This window comes from Symphalangus syndactylus, chromosome X (genome assembly GCF_028878055.3).
Source record: "Symphalangus syndactylus isolate Jambi chromosome X, NHGRI_mSymSyn1-v2.1_pri, whole genome shotgun sequence".
NCBI lineage: Eukaryota > Metazoa > Chordata > Mammalia > Primates > Hylobatidae > Symphalangus > Symphalangus syndactylus.
In genome coordinates, this window is record NC_072447.2 from 35,985,942 (window position 1) to 36,010,407 (window position 24,466).

The 24,466-nt window shown below is 38.6% G+C and overlaps 1 protein-coding gene across 3 annotated transcripts in view; it reads left to right on the forward strand.

Annotated features, from left to right (window-relative positions):
• Window positions 1-24,466, forward strand: part of MBTPS2 (membrane bound transcription factor peptidase, site 2) — a 56,019-nt gene that overhangs the window by 23,903 nt on the left and 7,650 nt on the right. Inside the window, exons 6-10 of one of the 3 annotated variants that reach the window (XM_055268912.2) lie at window positions 7,314-7,432; window positions 8,344-8,524; window positions 17,054-17,148; window positions 17,513-17,708; window positions 19,905-19,980. In XM_055268912.2, the coding sequence (XP_055124887.1) occupies window positions 7,314-7,432; window positions 8,344-8,524; window positions 17,054-17,148; window positions 17,513-17,708; window positions 19,905-19,980 (667 nt within the window). The remainder of the gene's footprint in view (window positions 1-7,313; window positions 7,433-8,343; window positions 8,525-17,053; window positions 17,149-17,512; window positions 17,709-19,904; window positions 19,981-24,466) is intronic. The other 2 variants (XM_063635265.1, XM_055268914.2) reach the window with 2 other exon arrangements.

Sequence of the window (24,466 nt, forward strand, 5' to 3'; positions counted from 1 at the left end):
TTTCTAGGTAATTTTTCATACCCTTGCAGATGCATACTTAACTGGACGCCTAACATTATAAGCAAAGCTGTGTATTGCAGTATTATATGAAAAGGTTAAAACACCCTAAGTGATTAATAGTAGGATACCTTATAAATAAGTTGATATGTTAATAAAGATGGATTACTCTGTAGCAGATATAATGAAATTGATATGTATGAACAGATATGGAAAAATGTCAAAAATATATAAATTTAAAAGCAAATAGGGTGTGATGGCTCACACCTGTAATCCCAAATTTTAGGAGGCTGAGGTGGGAGGATCACTTCAGGAGTTCAAGGCTGCCATGAGCTGTGATCACAGCACTGCACTCCAACCTGGGCAATAGAGCGAGACTGTCTCTTAAAAAAAAAAAAAAAAAAAACACGGAAAAGCAAAATATAGTACAATAATTTGATGCCATTGTTATTTTTAAATGATGTATCTATATATAATAGAAAAGATAATTTACCTGATAAGTCCTAGACCATACTTTGTCTGGCTGTTTCTGGAATTTAATAATTTATAACACTTTAAAAATTTAAAAAGGAACATTTTACAATGTGAATTCATTACTTGGAACATGTGTTAGCTAGGTATTTGGCTGCTCTAATAACTAAAAATAAGTGGCATAAACTTTCAAAACATTCCAAATATAAGTAGTTCAGTGTTGGTGGGATAACTCTGTAATTTGGGTATACAGGTTCTGTCTTGTTAGCTCTGCTATTCCCAACGTGCAGCTTCTGTGTCATGGACCTAAATCCAGCTCCATCATAGCTACATTACAGCCCACAGGACAGGGTTGTCTCCAACACATCCTGGTGCTAGTAGTGCCCATACCCCGCCCCATAAGAAAAACTGCAATAGGAAAAGGGAAGACTAGGTACGGGGGAAGGGGTTATCTAGTGGCGTGTTAAGTGAATGTTTAACATCTGGCTCTGCAGGGCTAAGGTAGGGAGCTCTGATGGTAGCATTTGCTGGTTTCTGTGGTGTAAATACTCGCACCGTGGTCAGTTTCAAGCTGCAAACCTACACTTCCTGAAGGAGGAATTAGGAAGAAATGCACACAATTAGCTGTGGCAAGCTGGTAGGAGCAGGCTTCAGAGAACCACTGGGTTCATATAACCATATCTGCCATATGATAGGATATAAGATGCTAAGGGGGAAAAAAAGAGTTTAAAAAATATAGGCCTGGTGCGGTGGCTCACGTGAGCCTGTAATCCCAGCACTTTGGGAGGCCGAGGCGGGCGGATCACGAGGTCAGGAGATGGAGACCATCCTGGCTAACACGGTGAAACCCCCCGTCTCTACTAAAAATACAAAAAAATTAGCCGGGCGTAGTGGCGGGCGCCTGTAGTCCCAGCTACTCTGGAGGCTGAGGCGGGAGAATGGCGTGAACCCGGGAGGTGGAGCTTGCAGTGAGCCGAGATTGCGCCACTGCACTCCAGCCTGGGCGACAGAGCGAGACTCCGTCTCAAAAAACAAAAAACATATATATGTATAAAACCGGCTGGGCGCGGTGGCTCACGCCTGTAATCTCAGCACTTTGGGAGGCGGAGGTGGGAGGATGGCTTGAGCTCAGGAGTTCAAGACCAGCCTGAGCAAAATGGTGAAACTCTGTGTCTAGAAAAAAAAACACACACACTAAAAACCTAGCGGAGCATGGTGGCACGCGCCTGTAGTCCCAGCTGCTTAGGACACTGAGGCAGGAGTGTTGCTTGAGCCCAGGAGGCGGAGGTTTCAGTGAGCCAAGATCACGCCGTTGCACTCCAGCCTGGGCCACAGTGAGACTGTCTCAAAAAAAAAAAAAAAAACTAAAAAAATTTTTAAAACTATAAAACTGTCTTGAAAAAGTTATTAGAAAATTTGCTGCTTTGTACTCTTGAATAAATTATTAAAATTATTACACATGTATACTCATATACATGCTGATGTGGGCAGGGAAAATCTGGAGTAATGGAAAATGATAACAGTATGTTTACTGTGAGTCATGGGGCTGGTGGTTGAGAAATGGTATTTGGGAAAGATGACTTTTTATTACTTCTATATTGTTTGGAATTTTTATAGTCAGCGTGTATTTTTTAGTAATTTTTTAAAAGCCAATTGAACATTTTTAAATTAATTTCATATTAGGGTTAAAATGTACTGAGACTTCTTTTTCCTTAAAATTGACACCTAATGTCCAAAACTAAGACTAAAGAAGGTTATATATCCCCACCAATAATTGGGTCCACACACCTCTTTCAGAGCTTATTAAATGGTATAGAACTAACTAGTCCCACTATCCCAAACATCACCTAGCCCATTAACTTCTCATTCCCAGTTGTGAGTTGTCAGCCTAGTAGACAGCTGAACAGCTTTGCCCTGCCGCCTTTCCCAGGCAAGGGGGCAAGGTTAGGGATGGGGAGGAGATGCTTATCTTGCCCTGAATTCAAGACAGGACAAATTCAAAGATCTGGAATTGTCTCTAAGAAGAAGAGTTTAGTATCCCTGCTAAATGTTTGCTGAGCTGTGAGCTCACTGTGGTGCAGCCATCAAAGTGGAAGACAACGTGGGAAACCTGTGTGTTCCTCAAAGTTTAGGGATGTACATAAATTATGTATTTAGAGGGAGAGAGAAATACATATGTACCCAATGCCTACTTTATTGGTTTTAAACTTAGGAATATAATTTCATTGCTTCTAAAATGTCTTCCCACTTCCATGTAAAAAGTCCAGGGTGTCATTTAAATCTCGTTTTTTGTTTTATTTTTTTGTTTGTTTGTTTGTTTGAGACGGAGTTTTGCTCTCATTGCCCAGGCTGGAGTGCAATGGCACGATCTTGGCTCACTGCAACCTCCGCCTCCCGGGTTCAAGCGGTTCTCCTGCCTCAGCCTCCGAAGTAGCTGGGATTACAGGCGCCTGCCACCACGCCCAGCTAATTTTTTATGTTTTTTTAGAGATGGGGTTTCACCATGTTGGCCAGGCTGGTCTCGAACTCCTGACCTCAGGTGATCCACCCACCTCAGCCTCCCAATAAATCTAGTTTTATAATGCTACTTTTAAAGAGTTGCATATGTAGGCCAGGTGTGGTGACTCATGCCTTTTACCCAACACTTTGGGAGGCCGAAGTGGGCAGGTTACTTGAGCTCAGAAGTTTGAGACCAGCCTGGGCAACATGGCAAGATTCCGTCTCTACTAAAAATACAAAAAATAGCCTAGCATGGTGGTGCACGCCTGTGGTCCCAGCTACTCAGGAGGCCGAGGTGGGAGGACGGCTTGAGCCTGGGAGGCAGAGGTTGCAGTGAGCCGAGATTGCACCACTGCACTCCAGCTGGATGACAGAGTGAGAACTCTGTCTCAAAAGTAAAGTAAGTTGCATATGTAATAGGTTTTTTTCTTTTTTTCTTTCTTTCTTTTTTTTTTTTTTTTTTTTTTTTTCTGAGACAGGATATCACCCTGTCACCCAGGCTGGAGGGCAGTGGTACAATCACTGCTCACTGCAGCCTCGACCTCCTGGATTAAAGTGATCATCCCACTTCTCAGTCTCCCAAGTCGCTGGCACCACAGGTGTGCGCCACCACACCCAGCTAATTTTTGTATTTTTTGTAGAGAGGCAGGTCTTGCCATGTTGCCCAGGCTGGTCTCAAACTCCTAGGTTCAAGAGTTCCACCCACCTCGGCCTCCCAAAGTGCTGGGATTACAGGCATGAGCTAGAGCTACCACACGGGGCTATTTCTTTAAAAAAAAAAAATGAAATACATACTGATTTTGAAAAGACAAAGCCACTAAACATCTGTCTGAAATTTGGTGGGGAAAAAAGAGAGATGAGATGAGATACTTCCTGAGCACACTGTAAATGAAGGTGTTTAAATTTTGAATTATGGTATAAAGAATTTTTGGAAGAGGAATTAAACAATTCCTGCTATCTGGTTCCAAGTGAAGAGTAGATTGCTTTAAAAAAATTCTCTATGCTTTGTTGCTAAAAATTCCTTTATAAATAGTGGAAGTAAAATTTGACCATTCTGTTTCTATACTTACATGTTTTTAAATCCTTCTTAAATATTGAAAACCCTGTTCTTATTTGTATAAGCCAGTTGTAAGTTTATTTGAGGGCAAAGTAAAAAACATTGGTGATAAAAGTGATGTTGTGATTATAGTAAGCTGGAATTTAAACTTAGAACACAGTGTAAGCCTTGCCAAATTGATAGTTTACATTCTTTCAGCTATAACTACTGTGGGTTATTCAAGGAATAATGAGTTGTTATTTTACCTATTCAGTCATCTGGTGACCTGTAAATCATTTCTGTGTGCTTAGAGAATTAAGGTAGTTGTGTTTTTTTTTATTATTATTTGCAAACCACCCTAAGCATAAGTAGGGCTTGATTGGGGTAGCCCTTAGCCCCCACTTAATAATAATCACCAGCTTCAAGTCTATGGGTACCTTGCTGCCTTGATGACAACTATAGATTTTCTTCTCCCTTGACCCATGATTTTTGTTTGTTTGTTTTGGTTTTTTTTGTTTTTTTTGTTTTTTGAGACAGAGTAATCTCTCTGTTACCCAGGCTGGTCTCAAACTCCTGGTCTCAAGTGATCTGCCCACCTCAGCCTCCCAAAATGCTGGGATTACAGGCATGAGCCACCGTGCCCAGCCCCATGATATTTTTAAACCCTGAGTCACCCATATTCTGATTTTTCTACTGTTGCCCCAGTCTCATTGCTTAGTATATAAACCAGAATAAAATTGATCCTCAATTCCATCTAAGTCCTACTGTTTCTTGGCTATTGTTTTATTAAAATCACGAAGAAAGCAAAAGAAGGCATGCCATCACAACTATTTAAAAGTGTTCTAGAAGTTATAGTCATTGCTATAAGACCAAACAGGAGGGAAAAGATGAGGTATGAATGTTGGAGGAGATAAATAATTATTATAGCAAATAATGGAAAATCCAAGAGAATAAAGACTAAGACATCCTAAATGGAAAGTTCAGTTTGGTGGTTAATTACAAAGTAAATATAAAAAAATAAACGTAGTGTTCCTGTGTATCTGAAAGAAACAGATCATGTAATAGGAAGAAAAGATCTCATTCAGAAAGTAATATGACATATAAAAAATAAAAAACTAACATTTTAAAAGAAGTATACAGGGCCTATTATAGAGAAACTACAAATCTGTACTGAGAGATGTAGAAGATTTCAGTAAACAGATGTCGTGTTCCTATGTCAGAAATATAAAATTATGGATTTACCCCTAGTTATTGCGGTCATTGTAGTGACATTAGAAATCCTAATGTGGGCCAGGCGTTGTGGCTCACACCTGTAATCCTAGCACTTTGGGAGGCCGAGGTGGACGGATCACTTGAGATCAGGAGTTCAAAACCAGCCTGGCCAACATGGTGAAACCCTGTCTCTACTAAAACTACAAAAAAATTAGCCAGGCGTGGTGGTGGGCGCCTGTAATCCCAGCTACTCAGGAGGCTGAGGCAGGTGAATCACTTGAACCCAGGAGGCAGAGGTTGCAGTGAGCTGAGATCTTGCCACTGGGCAACAGAGCGAGACTCTGTCTCAAAAAAAAAAAGAAAAAAAATCCTAATTTGAATAATATTTGGTGGTTGTCAAAATGATTCTCAAATTTATCAGAAAGGATAAGGGGAGAATAACCAAAATAAACAAACTGAAAGTATTTATTTACTAAATACTGAAATATTACTACCAGCAACAGCTTTATTGTCACTGGAATAGTGGAAAAGAATGGAAAATCCAGAAGCAAGCCAAAGAATAGATGAAAATGTAGTGTAAATTAAAAGTTGCATTTAATTTAGTAGGGAAAGAATGCACTGCTCAGTAATTATTAGCTAAACATTTGAATAAAATTAGTTATATGTATCAGTCATACCAGACACAAAAATAAATTACAAATGGTAAAAGATTTAAATGTAAAAATCACACACATACACAAAAATAAATTCCAAATGGTAAGAGATTTAAATGTAAAAATAAAACTATTTAAACCATCCTTCCCCACAAAAAGAGTGATTACTTACATAATGTTAGGGGAGAGAAAGTCTTCCTTTGCACAGCTGCAAAGGTTGAATATATAATGGAAAAGATTCATGAATTTGAGTACCTAAATTTTAGGGTTTAAAAAAAAATAAAGGCCGGGCGCGGTGGCTCACGCCTCTAATCCCAGCACTTTGGGAGGCCGAGGCGGGTGGATCACGAGGTCAGGAGATCGAGACCACGGTGAAACCCCGTCTCTACTAAAAATACAAAAAATTAGCCGGGCGTAGTGGCGGGTGCCTGTAGTCCCAGCTACTTGGGAGGCTGAGGCAGGAGAATGGCATGAACCCGGGAGGCGGAGCTTGCAGTGAGCCGAGATCGCGCCACTGCACTCCAGCCTGGGCGACAGAGCGAGACTCCGTCTCAAAAAAAATAAATAAATAAAATAAAAAAAAATAAAAAAAAATAAAGACGGTTTTCTCTTTTTTTTTTTTTTTTTTTTTTTTTTGAGATGGCGTCCTGCTCTGTGCTATGTCACCCAGGCTGGAGCGCAGTGGCACAATCTCAGCTCACTGTAGCCTCCGCTTCCCGGGTTCAATCAATTCTCCGGCCTCAGCCTCACAAGTAACTGGGACTACAGACGCGCGCCACCATGCCTGGCTAATTTTTTTGTACTTTTAGTAGAGACGGGGTTTCACCATGTTGGCCAAGCTGGCGTTGATCTCCTGACCTCATGATCCACCCGCCTCGGCCTCCCAAAGTGCTGGGATTACAGGCGTGAGCCACCGTGCCTGGCGGACAGTTTTCTTATGGTTTGTTGCTTTATAGTCTGTGACGTGATGTAAAATACATGCTTGGTTTGTTCCACCAATACTGTTCTGCATAATAGTTTAATTCTTAAAACAACCTCCTTTTTCCAAGTACCATTTGAGTTTCTGTACCCCTGTTTAGCAAGAATTTTTTTTATTTGAATGTATTTGAGGTTTCTAAGATCACAAATATGTTTAAATTAGTGATATATACATCTTCTGAAAAGAGGGTATAGTTAGTGGAAGATATTAGTTCTATCAGTATCAAATCATGTTAGCATGTGGTCTTCCTAGTGTGGTATTAACATGCCCATTTTAGATTTCAATATCTAAAATGAAAGTAATAATTGAACATCTGTCTGCTCTACTAATAAGTAGATATTTTTGCCTCATTGCTTCTTCTGATCACTTTATTAATTTATCAGAATGCCCAAGTGTTGTGAGGTCCAGCTACTTATATCATTCCTGCCCCTGGTTGAGCTTATTGCTTTTTTTCCTCTCTTTCCAGGTATCTGGCATAATTTTGTCCTTGCACTCTTGGGTATTTTAGCTCTTGTTCTCCTCCCAGTAATTCTCTTGCCATTTTACTACACTGGAGTCGGGGTGCTCATCACTGAAGTTGCTGAGGTAAATAATGGATTACTCAGGGCATTCTTTCATCAGATGTTGTGATGTAATACCTAGCATCTATTCAGAAACTTTTATTCAAGATCTCCTCATATACAAAATGCTTAGTTTCTTCGGAAGAAATTACTGTAATCCTTTCAAATCTAACAAATAATGTTGGGAAACACATTGTTTTTTTTAAAGTTTCATGAAAATTATTTTTGTCCTGATGCCATACTTAGGAAGATAGTATCAAGATTTTCTACCTGTAGTTTATTGGTAAAATGCATCATTTACCTTTTCTGTTTATTTTTATATCTCTGCTTTTGAGTCAAATGTCTTTATGCCTCCTAAGTAGTAAGAAAGATGAAACCTAGGCTGTCCAGCTGTAACATTTCATAGGAGTTTAAGTTAATGTCTTCAACTCTGTATTTCACTCCCTTAGACAATAACTGCTATGATGGCATCAAATCTTGTATTCAGACATTAGAAAGAGGAAAATTACCTTTGTGAGCAATTGGCTTACATATACATTGTACTGATGGTATTGCCTGCATATTTGGGATATGTAAGGACGTGTCTTACTGTTTTATGTGTTAAGGATATAGGAAAGGCAAGACAGTCTGATGATATTTTCACCAAAAAATTTTAATTGGCAGTTTGGGAAAAAATTTTATCATTTTAGTCTTAACAGTCAGCAAGTCGGCTTTTTTTCAATTGTGAAAAATTCAAAATCTTGGAGAATTTGGGAAAAGCAACCCTAATTTTTGGGTTTTATTTTAATTTCTAGGACTATGTCTTGAATTCAAAGCTGGATTATTTTCTGCATTCAAAATATTCTACTTAATTAACTCAGTGTCTTTATTATTTGCTCAGATTAATTATAGTTTGTCTTCATGCATTATCTGATTTGGTTTTACCCCCTTCCCAAGGACTCTCCTGCCATTGGACCCAGAGGCCTTTTTGTGGGAGACCTTGTCACCCATCTACAGGATTGTCCTGTTACTAATGTGCAAGATTGGAATGAATGTTTAGATACCATCGCCTATGAGCCTCAAATTGGTTACTGTATAAGTGCATCAACTTTACAGCAGTTAAGTTTCCCAGTTAGAGGTGTGTATATTTCCTCAATATAATATAATGCTTCAAGCACCAGTACCTGACATTCACTAATCCTTAGACCATGTCTATAGATTTATTCTGTTCTAATCTGTTTAAAGCAAATCAGTAAAGTAAATAGATTCAAACCAATAGACATTTTTCTTGGTAAGTTGGATGCTAATATGTGTTTCCTTTATTATATATTGTTGAACTTCTATTTTCATAATATCATATTTGACTTTTAGGACTCTAATATTTTCTGCTTTCAAAACAGTTGTATTAAATCATAGCCGGGCACAGCGGCTCGCGCCTGTAATCCCAGCACTTTGGGAGGCTGAGGCGGGCAGATCACTTGAGGTCAGGAGTTCAAGACCAGCCTGGCCAACATAGTGAAACCCCATCTCTACTAAAAATACAAAAATTAGCAGGGCATGGTGACGGGTGCCTGTAATTTCAGCTGCTTGGGAGTCTGAGGCAGGAGAATCGCTTGAACCCGGGAGGTGGAGGTTGCAATGAGCCAAGATCAGGACATGGAAAGAGACTCTGTCTCAAAAAAAAAAAAAAAAATCAGCATTCAAGGTCAATCATAACCAATTAACTAATTCCAATAATCAAATACCCCAATATAATATTATCTTTATGCATGTGTATAGATATATTATAGTACTTTAAATTTTATAATTGAAAAAGGGAATATAAATAATAAGAACCAGTTCTACTTTGCATGAGCTTATGTCAGAACAGATAAACAACGATAGTTAACAACTAAATATATAAAAATCAAAGCATAAACATTCTGTATTAATATATTGTTAGCCCAACACAGACATGCAATAAGGAAAGATTACAAGAAATAAGAAGGAACTTGGCAAACAAAAAAACCCATCTGGGATTTAGAAAAAATTCCCTTACTTCTTAAAAATTCCCTTAATACTTAAGCAGTTCTAGTGGTAGCTGTGTGGATGTTGGCATGTCTGAATCTATCTGGGGTAGAGTTATTTTATGTATTTTATGTGGCAGGCATCCTAAAGAAGTTGTCTTGGCTTCCAAAAATACCCTGTGAAGTCAGATATGTTGCTTTGTGCAGCAGATGACAGAGCTGGAGCAAGTTTCTTCTCGGATCCTGCCAAACTTATTTTGAGTTATTTCAGCTCTGAGAAATCAGCTTCCCAATTCTTTATGCAAAATCAGCTTCCCAATTCTTTATACAAAATCAGCTTCCCAATTCTTTATACAAAATTGAAGGTGTTAGAAAATAGAAATTATACTCACAGACTATATCTTTAAGTAAAAAAATATCCTGATACGTATCCACATCTATTGGTGTAGGGAAATATGATTAATAATCAAGAATAGTTTTAGTAAAGTACTGTGTGCAACACAGGCAAAGTAGTAAGAACTGATTTTTTTTAAAAAAACTTTTAAAAATTTACTCTTCCGTGTATAACCCATTTGTAAGAATTTTTTTATTATCAAAAATGTTTAGACACGATGGAGAATAGTATAAACAAGCCCACATATATCTTTCTGCCAGCTTCGGCAGTTATTAACATTTTGCCAATTTTTTCATCTAAGCAGTCCACTTTTAGGGGAAGTATTTTGAAGTACATCCCAGGCATCCTATCATTTCATCCGTAACCTTTCAGCCTGCCTTTAACGGATGATGACTCATTAAACATGACCACAATACTGTTATAATTCCTAACAAAATAACAGTAATTTCTGATATCTAGTTGGTATTCAATTGTTTCTCATTCTTTTCATTATAATTGATTTAAATTAGTTAGGATGTCTTCTAAGACTTTTTAAATTTGTAACAATTTTCCTTGACCTGTTTTTGAAGTGTTATTTTTTTGTTGAAGAAACTGAGTCATTTGTTTTGTTGAATTTCCTAAATTCTGGGTTTTTCTGGTTATATCTTATCCTCATGATGTCATTAACTTGTTCAGATGTCTTCCAATTTTCTATAAACTGCTAATTAGGTCCACGGCGTTGATTAGATTCAGAATCCTTTTTGTTTGTTTGTTTGGGTTTTTTTTTTTTTTTTGGCAAAAACACTTCATAAACAGCGCTTGGTACTTCCTGTGGCATCATATTGCATCCAGTATCTATTGTTCTCTGTTTTAATGGTGTTAAGATTGTTCAGTGGAGCAGTCTGATTCTTTAAGGTTGAAATATTTATAAATTTTCCCCATTCTCAGGAGCCTCTTACCATCTTCCAAAACTTTTAAGATGACAGAAGATTGATATGTAATCCACAATGTGTTCTTCTTTAAAGAAATGATCCATTATTTCCCACTTCTTAAGTCCTTTATCCTTTTCTTTTTGTTTCTCTAAATTTGAGGTAATGTGTATTGAATTACAAAAACCAAAGTGACACACTAGTTAAATAAAGTTCTCTTCAGTAGGATTGTTTCGCTTAGGATATCTGCATTTTCAGATGTTTAGGGTTTTATCCTTTTCCTGTCAGAAAGACTGTAAATAAAAATTTTCCCTGAAGAAACTCTCTTCTTATTAACTGTTTGAGTATTTCACTGTTATGGATCATGTGCTACATTTTGGAGGTATTTGTTTAAATACCTAAAGCAGATATTACTCTTTTTATACTAAAATCAATCCAGAAGTAATTCTTTTTTTTTTTTCAAGCCCTGGGCTGTCCCAGCCCAGGAGTAATTCTTCAATATCTATTTTGTCTCAGTATACATGTTTATTTTACATGATTACTATATCTGATAAATCTCTGCCTCTATTTAAGCTTTTGAAAATGGAGTATGTATACTTAGCCAGTTTAAAGGAATATTAATGTCTGTAAATATCACTTAAAATACATACTATGGCTGGTCACTTAAAATACATACTATGGCTGGTCCAAATGCAGTTGTGGTTACAATTAATTGATCACAACCAGTTACAGAATTCTTTGTTCCTTCTCTATTCCCACTACATCACTTGACTAGCCTTAAAAAAAAAATACATACTAGATTAATTTTGATGGCAGGCTTAGCCCCTGGGGTTGTGGACATTTAAGAAAGCTATGGATTGATGGTATTTTATATGTTTCTAGGTAACTTTTTTATCCTTCATTGTAAGTAGGAATGAAAGATATGGTCAAATATACTAATACAAAGTGTCCAATGATCCAAAAGTTATTCATGTTCAATTTAGAGTAGAATTCAGTACACATAACTAAATTCTAGGAATTTATACCATTTCAGAGCAATAAAGCCACCCTGGAAAGGTCACACCCTGGAAGTGCTTGTAAACCATCTCCACCAATTATCTCTAGCCTCTTATTTCATACCCCGTCTCTCTCAGATGCAGTATTGGATTTAAACTCTTTGAAGATTAAACGGCCTTTTGGGGAAACTCCAAGAAGAACACTGAGTGAGGGCTTAGAGCCGTTTGTACCTGGAATGGATCTCTGGTCTTACTCTGGGTCAGAACAGAAAAACATACACTCTTCCCCCATTCATATTGAAGCCTCTGCTTTTAGGGTTGCTGGCTGTCCATACACCACTCAGTGATTTAAATAGAACTGAAAGTTATAGACAATAACTAGTATGGCTCTTTTGGGGGACTATTTTCCTAGCAAGTACTTTGTATTTTCACTCTTTATTTTGACGGAGGCACTCCTTATTTCATATATACATAAAGCTAAATTCCTTTTTGATGAAAGCATTGTCTTGAGTAAGAAATGCTGTCCTTAGCAAGTCCAGCATTTGAACTACATTTTAAGGAGCACGAGACAGAATGCTAAGGCAACTCTGCTTAAAATGAAGCTGTGAGCCCAAACTCAGGCATCCACCCTGAACAGTTTACCTTCCTGTTCAAAGCAGGTGAGGGTTTATGCCCTTACCTGCCTGGCAACAGAAATATTAAACTGTCTTACATATCTTTAACTGGAGTGAGAGAAGACCCTTCTTGACCCAGTTTAAGATAATAAAAGGAAAACTCTGGAATCTTTTCAACAAACTTTGAGAACTCAGATTTTTTTTATGCCCAAATTGCTCTAATATTTGAAAAACAAAAAGACCTTTTTTTTGTTATTATGAGCATCAAGTTATGGTCCAAGGTTTCTTTGCTATCCTAAATTGAAGAGTAAGAGTGTGTATATAAGTATATATGTGTGTGTCTCTGTGTGTGTGTGTGTGTGTGTGTGTGCATGTATATATATATAGATTTTTTTTTTTTTTTTTTTTGAGATGGAGTCTCACTCTGTCATCCAGGCTGGAGTGCAGTGGCACGATCTCGGCTCACAGCAAACTCTGCCTCCCTGGTTCAAGCAATTCTCATGCCTCAGCCTCCCGAGTAGCTGGGATTACAGGTGTGTGCCACCCAACCCAGCTAATTTTTTTGTATTTTTTTAGTAAGACAGGGTTTCACCATGCTGGCCAGGCTGTTCTCAAACTCCTGACCTCAGGTGATCCTCCCACCTCAGCCTCCCAAAGTGCTGGAATTACAGGGGTGAGCCACCACACCCAGCCTCGTGTGTGTGTGTGTGTGTGTGTTTAATTTTACTACTTGTTACTAGGCAATGATGGCATAAAGTCAGCAACAGAACTGAGAATAAATAGGCTTGCTTCCCTGTGTTAGAGCGCTAGCTATGTGTTATACATTTAAGAAGCTAGGGTAAGAAAATTGTTCAGTTCATATTAGAGATATAGAAAGTGGTAAGCACTGTGAACTAGAGATTGAAAAAATCTCTTCTCTCCAGCTTTATTCCACAGTCACCTCTGGTCTAGACCATTCTTTGTAGACTGGACTATTTCTGGGACTATCTTCGGGCTCATCTTAGGGTACATTCAAAATATACAAATTCTCCCTGTAGTAACATTATGAAACTTTTCTGGCCTTAAATTTTTCTGATTGTCTCCCATACTGGGGATATTTAAAGGACAATTCTAATCTTCTAGAGTTAAATTGCACCCATAAATTCCCCTGGGGACATTCTATTGCAATCTTGAATATTACTTCCAAAGTAGAATTGTATTGGCCTCTCGTAATTAATAAAAATACATGAATGTAAAAAGTATCTGTGTTGCACCCCCTCATCTTATAGATTAAGAATCAAGTCACAGAAATTGTTTAAGTAACTTGTTCTTTATGTGACCCAGTAGAAAAGATTCTAAAATTAACTATGTTTAAGCCTATAACTTTTTAAAATAGCGATAGAGAAATATCAAGTTTACTTCTCAAATGCAAACAAAATATTTAACTCTTTATTGGAAAATTCAGTATGTTAGGAGGTACTTAATCCTGTCAGGGAGGCCACAGCCATGGATTTCTGTTTTGCTTGGAATAAATGCCAGAGGAAGGAAAAACCAGAGATCACAAATTGGTGGCAGCCTCCAGGCCAAATCCAGCCTTAGCAGATGTATTTGCTTTGGCTTGCCCAGTGTTTTTAAATTTTTAATTGGCTGCCAATGTTTAAACTTCAACAGGCTTCACATGAAGGTTCAGATTTCTGGTTTCTGTTGGGACAAAATGGAAGATCTGTCGATTCTGGGCCCCAAATTGAGTGGCCTGGCTGCTAACCCCCTAAAACAGGCCATGTATTTTCTAGTTCCTCACAGTCCCCACCACTTTCTGTTTTTTCTGCATATGATCCACTTCATTTATTTGGTACCTGCTTGGCCCATTTAAGCATTTATATTACCAAACATGCCGTATCATTAGCGATAATAAATTCCTGACTTAATTCTGTATTGTACCCAGTCCTCTTAAGAAAAGTTAGTAACTAAGCATCAGCTGTAAACATTTTAAGATCATTACTGATGCAAAGGCAAATCGGGTAGAACATCATTTATGTATTCAGTGTATATTGCGTAATCTACCTTATATAAGACACTGAGAAACCTTTCCCTCAGGGAGCTCAAAGTTGAGTCAGAAAAACAGACCATACCCACATTATTACAGTACAAGTTTAAATTTAAGTGATGACAGGCAATACTGGGAAATGATAACAGTCTTGACTGAGAAGATGAAGGCAGGTTTCACAGCATCAGCCCTTGAACTGGCCGTCAACAGTGAGTTTACTTTTAGGAGGCCAAGATGGACGTGGACCTCAGCACCACAGAATAGAAGGTGGTCAAGGAACTGCCAGTAATTCAGTTTAGGAAGAGAATCATATGAGATAAGGTAGTTTAAAAGTGAGAAGGAATTAGTCTGTACTCAAGTGGGAATAGATAAGGAGAAAACTGAGGAGGAGGTAAAAATCCATGGGACTTGGCAATCTGATCAAAGAGAACACTGAGGGTTTTAGCTTGGATTGATTTTTCTAAAGAATTCCTAAACAATTTTTTACCTTATACTTTACCATTAGGGCTGACAAATGATTATAGGCTAGGATTTGTCTGTGCCATTAGATGCTCACGGTCTCCTTTAATATTTTAAGTACTACTCCTCATTCAAAATTAAATACCCATTCATTTATGATAAGAAAACAGAACAGGTCAGCTCAGTGGCTCATGCCTGTAATCCCAGCACTTTGGGAGGCCCAGGTGGGTGGATCACTTGAGGCAAGGAGTTTAAGACCAGCCTGGCCAACATGGTGAAACCCGTTGCTACTAAAAATACAAAAAAATTAGCTGGGCACGGTGGCACGTACCTGTAATCTCAGCTACTCAGAAGGCTGAGGCAGGAGAATCACTTGAACCGGGAGGCAGAGGTTGCAGTGAGCCAAGATCACGCCACTGTACTCCAGCCTGGGTGACAGAGTGAGACTCTGTCTCAAAAAAAAAAAAAAAAGAAAAAGAAAAGAAAACAGAACAAAGAACAAAATTACCCATACAGCCAATCATCAGTTAGTTTCCTTTGCCTCTGTTTGGTTCTTTGCTATGTTTTGGCCAAGGAGATAGAGCGACAGTGTATGGCTAGGGGAAATCCAGTATAACCAATACAAAGATGTCTTCCTCAAACAATAGAGTAAAACAAAACAAAAAACTATTTAAAAACAAGCAAGCAAAAACTTTGGCTGAAATACAAAATTTTTATACAATTAAAATTACATTGCATATCAACTAAGATTTTCATGCTAAGTGCTCCTGAAGGCACTCTTGTAATAGAAAAGCTTTTTGTAGTACTGAGAAACAGGGATAATTTGGCGCTTGAGTCTATTTTCATCAGCACATCTGAGTATGGTAGTTTATATTCAAGATTCAAATTTAATTGGTCCTTGCCACCCATAAATTTATGCTTTACCAATTTGATGTGTTGGAATGCAGCAAACATTCCTAAATAAACACATGAAATCATTTTTTGTCCCACCTTATAAGTGACTTAGATTCCTTATTCTGCTCCCAATACCAGTAAAGCAGTCTACTAAAGAACTTTAAAAAATAAATAAGCCAGCCGGGAGCGGTGGCTCACGCTTGTAATCCCAGCACTTTGGGAGGCCGAGGCAGACAGATCACGAGGTCAGGAGATCGAGACCACGGTGAAACCCCGTCTCTACTAAAAAATACAAAAAATTAGCCGGGCGTGGTGGCGGGCGCCTGTAGTCCCAGCTACTCAGAGAGGCTGAGGCAGGAGAATGGCGTGAACCCGGGAGGCGGAGCTTGCAGTGAGCCAAGACTGCGCCACTGCACTCCAGCCTGGGCAACAGAGCAAGACTCCGTCTCAAAAAAATAAATCAATCAATAAATAAGCCAGGCGCAATAGCTCACACCTGTAATCTCAGCACTTTGGGAGGCCGAGGTGGGCAGATCACTTGAGGTCAGATCACTTGAGGTCAGGAGTTCTAGACCAGCCTGGCCAACATGGTGAAACCCCATGTCTACCAAAAATACAAAAATTAGCCAGGTGCAGTGGCGCATGCCTGTAGTCCCAGCTACTCAGGAGGCTGAGGCAGGAGAATTGCTTGAGCCCAGGAGGTGGAGGTTACAGTGAACAGAGATCGTGCCACTGCACTCTAGGCTGGGCGACAGAGCGAGACTCTATCTAAATAAATAAATGGAATGAGCAGTTGCCCCATTGCTGTTGTCTTCCAAAGATGGTAACTGGATTACTGGTGTACAAGCAGGTATGTGCACATCTGTGGGTCAAATTGGGCATCGCTGGTTCTCTAGGGGGAGCCCCAAAGTAAGCCTGGGGTAGAATCGGTATTTGGGTATAATGGGGATGTCTTAGGCATCCTCTGGCCCCCTCTGTTTACCAGCACCACAGTGCAGGGGTTCAGCAGTAATGTTGGATCATTGGCATTCAGGCACATAATAGTAGTTCATTAAATGTTTGTGCTTGACCAGCCGGACTTATTGTTGTGAAACCTACTGAGACACTGCAACTCCGGCTTTATGGGTAGCTCAGTTTATATGAGGACAGCTAACCTAGGGTAACTGCTGCTTCTTGATTTAAAATTGAATGGATCTCTTTTGGTAATGTAAAATCAAACTGCAGCAAGTAGCCCTCAAGCTGAACTCTGAATTATACAGTTGCTTCTAAATTCATATGCCATTTTACTTATTCTTTTTGTCTTAAAGGCATTTTTTGTTACAAATGTATTTTTATATAAGAGACTCTAATAAACAGTGTATTTCTCTTTAGCATACAAACGACTAGATGGTTCAACTGAATGCTGTAACAATCACAGCCTCACAGATGTGTGCTTTTCCTACAGAAATAATTTTAATAAGCGTTTGGTAAGTTGTCCCTGAAGCAGTCTTGCTTGCCTGATATAATTACTACAAAATAAGCATATAGAGCTAAAATGGAATCTATGGAAACTTCTCTCTTTTGCTCTATTTGTATCATTTTATTAAAATCTCTACATTTCACATGTCACATTTCATCTGAAAATCTTTAAAAATTTATAGTGATAATATCTTATTTGACCCAAATGGGGTACTTGAATCTATTTTATAGTAGGTGCACATAAATGGCATTTCTTTTATATGAACCGCATTCCTGATATGCTAGGTGACATGAAAAATATTGAAGGAATGTAACTTAGGTTTTTCTTAATAAATCATTTTTAATATTGACTGATTAATATTTTATTTATAGCATACATGTCTTCCTGCCCGGAAAGCAGTTGAAGCGACCCAAGTTTGCAGAACCAATAAAGACTGTAAAAAAAGCTCAAGTTCAAGTTTCTGTATAATACCTTCTTTGGAAACTCACACTCGCTTAATAAAAGTAAAACACCCACCTCAAATTGATATGTTATACGTAGGACATCCTCTGCATCTTCACTACACAGGTGAGTGTTTTTGTGGTAGACCCTTAGAAAATCATTAAGATCACATACAGTCTCAGTGGTAGAAACTCACTACAAATCCTTGAATTAATACATTTATTATCAATTTGATCATTTATCAAAGTCTTATTAACTTGTTCTTAAGCATTAAGTGAAAATTATGCAGTAGGAAGATAATCTGAATTTATAAAGTAAGATGGAGCTGAATCCATGCCTGCCTATGGAGAGTGACATTTTTCCTTCCCTACCATTTATGCCCAGGTCAAATAGGTGATCTCTCAGATGTCCTCTGAGAGTTTATTAAATTTATCCAAGCTCCCCAAAACAGTGGCAAGAGCAACATACCCTAGAGAATGCCAGGATGCATGGGGATGTAACTATAATTTATGTGTGACACATGACTTTCATATGAATATACTTTCAAAACTGGGCCAGCATAATCGTTTTAGCAGTGGCAGCATCATTAGACTAAGTTCTTTATGGCTAAAGATCATGTAGTCTAACTCATTTTGTTGTACAAGATTTTTTAAATAGTTTACCATGCGATTTACCCTTTAAAGTTTACAATTCAGTGGGGTTTTGTTTGTTTGTTTGTTTTTGTTTTGTTTTGAGACAGATACTCTGTCGCCCAGACTGGAATGCAGTGGCTCAATCTTGGCTCACTGCCACATCCACACCTCGGGCTCAAGTGATCCTCCCACCTCAGCCTCCCAAGTAGCTGGGACTACAGACGTGTGCCACCATTCTGGGCTAATTTTTGGGGTTTTGTAGAGACGGAGTCTCACTATGTTACCCAGGCTGGTCTCAAACTCCTGAGCTCAGGCAATTCTCCCTCCTCAGCCTCCAAAAGTGCTGGGATTACAGGCAAGAGGCACTGTGCCCGGCCCAGTGGTTTTTAATATATTGAGTTGTGCAACCATCACCACAAGCTAGCTGCAGAATATTTTCATCACCTCAAAAAGAAACTCCATAACCATTAAGTAGTCACTCCCTGTATCTCCCCAACACCCCCAGCCCTTGGCAATCTCTAATCTACTTTCTGTTTCTATAAATTTGCCTGTTCTGGTCATTTCATATAAATGGAATATTTTATGACTAGCTTCTTTGATGTAGCTTAATGTTTTCAAGGTTTATCTGTGTTGTGGCATGAATTAGTACTTCATTCTTTTTAAGGCCAAATGATATTCCTTTGTATGGATAGACCACATTTTCTTTATTCATTCATAGTTAATGGATATGTGGGTTTTATGTTACTTTTTTTTTTTTTTTTTTTGAGACAGAGTTTCGCTCTTGTTGCCCAGCCTGGAGTGCAATGGCGCAATCTCGGCTCACTGCAGCCTCTGCCTCCCAGGTTCAAGCAATTCTCCTGCCTCAGCCTCCAGAGTAGCTAGGATTACAGGTGCCCACCACCATGCCCAGCTAATCTTTGGTATTTTTGGCAGAGACAGGGTTTCGCTATGTTGGTCAGGCTGATCTCAAACTCCTTACTTCAGGTGATCTGCCCACCTTGGTCTCCCAAAGTGCTGGGATTACAGGCGTGAGACACTGTGCCCAGCCTATGTCACTCTTTAAAAGACTCTCTCATTGCTCCATAGTCATATCCTGAGATACAACCGAGGTCATTTTTCTTATCTATTAGTTTGACACTAAATTACTGTAGACTGCAACTATGAAATAAAACCTCAATAAATGAATAAATGTCCCTAGTGGGGGTAATTCAGAAATGTGTACTGTGAGTTCTGACTAATTACAGGATAGTTTTTAAATGTTTTGAACAAAAACAGGATTATGGAATCCACAGAGTAGATGAGACTTTAAATCCCCTCATCTTAATCCTTGGTTTCGCCATGAAGAAAAAAAAAGACCTGAAAGAGGTTAAGTAGCATAACAGTAGGAGTAAATGTAATTCTAAGGTTATACCTCTTTGAAAGGGTTAGGACTCTTAACGTAAATTTCTTACTCTCGTCTCAAAATATAAGTACACACTGGGATGTATTTTTTCATTCTGCTGTTTTTATTAGATGTTCTAGAAGTATTGATTGCTTTTATATATGCGGTATATGGCCTGCATATGTTTAGGAAGGGCTTTCTCAATCAGTTTAATCTGCTAGCCCAATTTTTAACCATATGGTAGAATTCATAATGCTGTTGCTTCTCTGGTATGAATAATATTTATTATTCCTTATTTTTCTTTTTCAGTGAGCATCACCAGTTTTATCCCACGTTTTAACTTTCTAAGCATAGATCTGCCAGTGGTTGTGGAGACATTTGTCAAGTATCCTTTCTGGTGTGAAACATGTTTTAAAAGTGTGTTACTTGGATCTTGATCAATTTTATCTTGAATATAGCATTACAAATATAGACCTCACAAGTATCACTTAATTGCTAACAACTGAAAAAGAGTCTTGAAAGATGAAAAAGATCAGATTTGGGTTGGTTCCAACTCTTTGCTATTGTGAATAGTGCCGCTATAAACATACGTGTCCATGTGTCTTTATAGCAGCATGATTTATAGTCCTTTGGGTATATACCCAGTAATGGGATGGCTGGGTCAAATGGTGTTTCTAGTTCTAGATCCCTGAGGAATCGCCACACTGACTTCCACAATGGTTGAACTAGTTTACAGTCCCACCAACAGTGTCAAAGTGTTCCTATTTCTCCACATCCTCTCCAGCACCTGTTGTTTCCTGCTTTTTTAATGATGGCCATTCTAACTGGTGTGAGATGGTATCTCACTGTGGTTTTGATTTGCATTTCTCTGATGGCCAGTGATGAGGAGCATTTCTTCATGTGTTTTTTGGCTGCATAAATGTCTTCTTTTGAGAAGTGTCTGTTCATGTCCTTTGCCCACTTTTTGATAGGGTTGTTTGTTTTTTTCTTGTAAATTTGTTTGAGTTCATTGTAGATTCTGGATATTAGCCCTTTGTCAGATGAGTAGGTTGCAAAAATTTTCTCCCATTCTGTAGGTTGCCTGTTCACTCTGATGGTAGTTTCTTTTTTTTTTTTTTTTTTTTGAATTTTCTTTTTTTTTTTCTTTTTTTTTTTTATTATACTTTAGGGTTTTAGGGTACATGTGCACAATGTGCAGGTTTGTTACATATGTATCCATGTGCCATGTTGATTTCCTGCACCCATTAACTCGTCATTTAGCATTAGGTGTATCTCCTAATGCTGTCCCTCCCCCCTCCCCCCACCCCACAACAGTCCCCGGAGCGTGATGTTCCCCTTCCTGTGTCCATGAGTTCTCATTGTTCAATTCCCACCTATGAGTGAGAACATGCGGTGTTTGGTTTTTTGTCCTTGCGATAGTTTACTGAGAATGATGTTTTCCAGTTTCATCCATGTCCCTACAAAGGACACGAACTCATCATTTTTTATGGCTGCATAGTATTCCATGGTGTATATGTGCCACATTTTCTTAATCCAGTCTATCGTTGTTGGACATTTGGGTTGGTTCCAACTCTTTGCTATTGTGAATAGTGCCGCAATAAACATACGTGTGCATGTGTCTTTATAGCAGCATGATTTATAGTCCTTTGGGTATATACCCAGTAATGGGATGGCTGGGTCAAATGGTATTTCTAGTTCTAGATCCCTGAGGAGTCGCCACACTGACTTCCACAATGGTTGAACTAGTTTACAGTCCCACCAACAGTGTCAAAGTGTTCCTATTTCTCCACATCCTCTCCAGCACCTGTTGTTTCCTGCTTTTTTAATGATGGCCATTCTAACTGGTGTGAGATGGTATCTCACTGTGGTTTTGATTTGCATTTCTCTGATGGCCAGTGATGAGGAGCATTTTTTCATGTGTTTTTTGGCTGCATAAATGTCTTCTTTTGAGAAGTGTCTGTTCATGTCCTCTGCCCACTTTTTGATGGGGTTGTTTGTTTTTTTCTTGTAAATTTGTTTGAGTTCATTGTAGATTCTGGATATTAGCCCTTTGTCAGATGAGTAGGTTGCAAAAATTTTCTCCCATTGTGTAGGTTGCCTGTTCACTCTGATGATAGTTTCTTTAGCTGTGCAGAAGCTCTTTAGTTTAATGAGATCCCATTTGTCGATTTTGGCTTTTGTTGCCATTGCTTTTGGTGTTTTAGACATGAAGTCCTTGCCCACGCCTATGTCCTGAATGGTATTGCCTAGGTTTTCTTGTAGGATTTTAATGGTTTTAGGTCTAACATATAAGTCTTTAATCCATCTTGAATTAATTTTTGTATAAGGTGTAAGGAAGGGATCCAGTTGCAGCTTTCTACATATGGCTAGCCAGTTTTCCCAGCACCATTTATTAAATAGGGAATCCTTTCCCCATTTCTTGTTTTTGTCAGGTTTGTCAAAGATCAGATAGTTGTAGCTATGCGGCATCATTTCTGAGGGCTCTGTTCTGTTCCATTGATCTATGTCTCTGTTGTGGTACCAGTACCATGCTGTTTTGGTTACTGTAGCCTTGTAGTATAGTTTAAAGTCAGGTAGCGTGATGCCTCCAGCTTTGTTCTTTTGGCTTAGGATTGACTTGGCGATGGGGGCTCTTTTTTGGTTCCATATGAACTTTAAAGTAGTTTTTTCCAATTCTGTGAAGAAAGTCATTGGTAGCTTGATGGGGATGGCATTGAATCTATAAATTACCTTGGGCAGTATGGCCATTTTCACGATATTGATTCTTCCAACCCATGAGCATGGAATGTTCTTCCATTTGTTTGTATCCTCTTTTATTTCATTGAGCAGTGGTTTGTAGTTCTCCTTGAAGAGGTCCTTCACATCCCTTGTAAGTTGGATTCCTAGGTATTTTATTCTCTTTGAAGCAATTGTGAATGGGAGTTCACTCATGATTTGGCTCTCTGTTTGTCTGTTATTGGTGTACAAGAATGCTTGTGATTTTTGAACATTAATTTTGTATCCTGAGACTTTGCTGAAGTTGCTAATCAGCTTAAGGAGATTTTGGGCTGAGACAATGGGGTTTTCTAGATATACAATCATGTCATCTGCAAACAGGGACAATTTGACTTCCTCTTTTCCTAATTGAATACCCTTTATTTCCTTCTCCTGCCTGATTGCTCTGGCCAGAACTTCCAGCACTATGTTGAATAGGAGCGGTGAGAGAGGGCATCCCTGTCTTGTGCCAGTTTTCAGAGGGAGTGCTTCCAGTTTTTGCCCATTCAGTATGATATTGGCTGTGGGTTTGTTGTAGATAGCTCTTATTATTTTGAGATACGTCCTATCAATACCTAATTTATTGAGAGTTTTTAGCATGAAGGGTTGTTGAATTTTGTCAAAGGCCTTTTCTGCATCTATTGAGATAATCATGTGGTTTTTGTCTTTGGTTCTGTTTATATGCTGGATTACATTTATTGATTTGCGTATGTTGAACCAGCCTTGCATCCCAGGGATGAAGCCCACTTGATCATGGTGGATAAGCTTTTTGATGTGCTGCTGGATTCGGTTTGCCAGTATTTTATTGAGGATTTTTGCATCAATGTTCATCAAGGATATTGGTCTGAAATTCTCTTTTTTGGTTATGTCTCTGCCAGGTTTTGGTATCAGGACGATGCTGGCTTCGTAAAATGTGTTAGGGAGGATTCCCTCTTTTTCTATCGATTGGAATAGTTTCAGAAGGAATGGTACCAGTTCCTCCTTGTACCTCTGGTAGAATTCAGCTGTGAATCCATCAGGTCCTGGACTCTTTTTGGTTGGTAAGCTATTGATTATTGCCACAATTTCAGAACCTGTTATTGGTCTATTCAGAGATTCAACTTCTTCCTGGTTTAGTCTTGGGAGGGTGTATTTGTCGAGGAATTTATCCATTTCTTCTAGATTTTCTAGTTTATTTGCATAGAGGTGTTTGTAATATTCTCTGATGGTAGATTGTATTTCTGTGGGATCGGTGGTGATATCCCCTTTTTCGTTTTTTATTGCATCTATTTGATTCTTCTCTCTTTTCTTCTTTATTAGTCTTGCTAGCGGTCCATCAATTTTGTTGATCTTTTCAAAAAACCAGCTCCTGGATTCATTAATTTTTTGAAGGGTTTTTTGTGTCTCTATTTCCTTCAGTTCTGCTCTGATTTTAGTTATTTCTAGCCTTCTGCTAGCTTTTGAATGTGTTTGCTCCTGCTTTTCTAGTTCTTTTAATTGTGATGTTAGGGTGTCAATTTTGGATCTTTCCTGCTTTCTCTTGTGTGCATTTAGTGCTATAAATTTCCCTCTACACACTGCTTTGAACGTGTCCCAGAGATTCTGGTATGTTGTGTCTTTGTTCTCGTTGGTTTCAAAGAACATCTTTATTTCTGCCTTCATTTCATTATGTACCCAATAGTCATTCAGGAGCAGGTTGTTCAGTTTCCATGTAGTTGAGCGGTTTTGACTGAGTTTCTTAATCCTGAGTTCTAGTTTGATTGCACTGTGGTCTGAGAGACAGTTTGTTATAATCTCTGTTCTTTTACATTTGCAGAGAAGAGCTTTACTTCCAACAATGTGGTCAATTTTGGAATAGATGTGGTGTGGTGCTGAAAAAAATGTATATTCTGTTGATTTGGGGTGGAGAGTTCTGTAGATGTCTATTAGGTCCACTTTATGTAGAGCTGAGTTCAATTCCTGGATATCCTTGTTAACTTTCTGTCTCGTTGATCTGTCTAATGTTGACAGTGGGGTGTTAAAATCTCCCACCATTATTGTGTGGGAGTTTAAGTCCCCCTGTAGGTCACTGAGGACTTGCTTTATGAATCTGGGTGCTCCTGTGTTGGGTGCATATATATTTAGGATAGTTAGCTCTT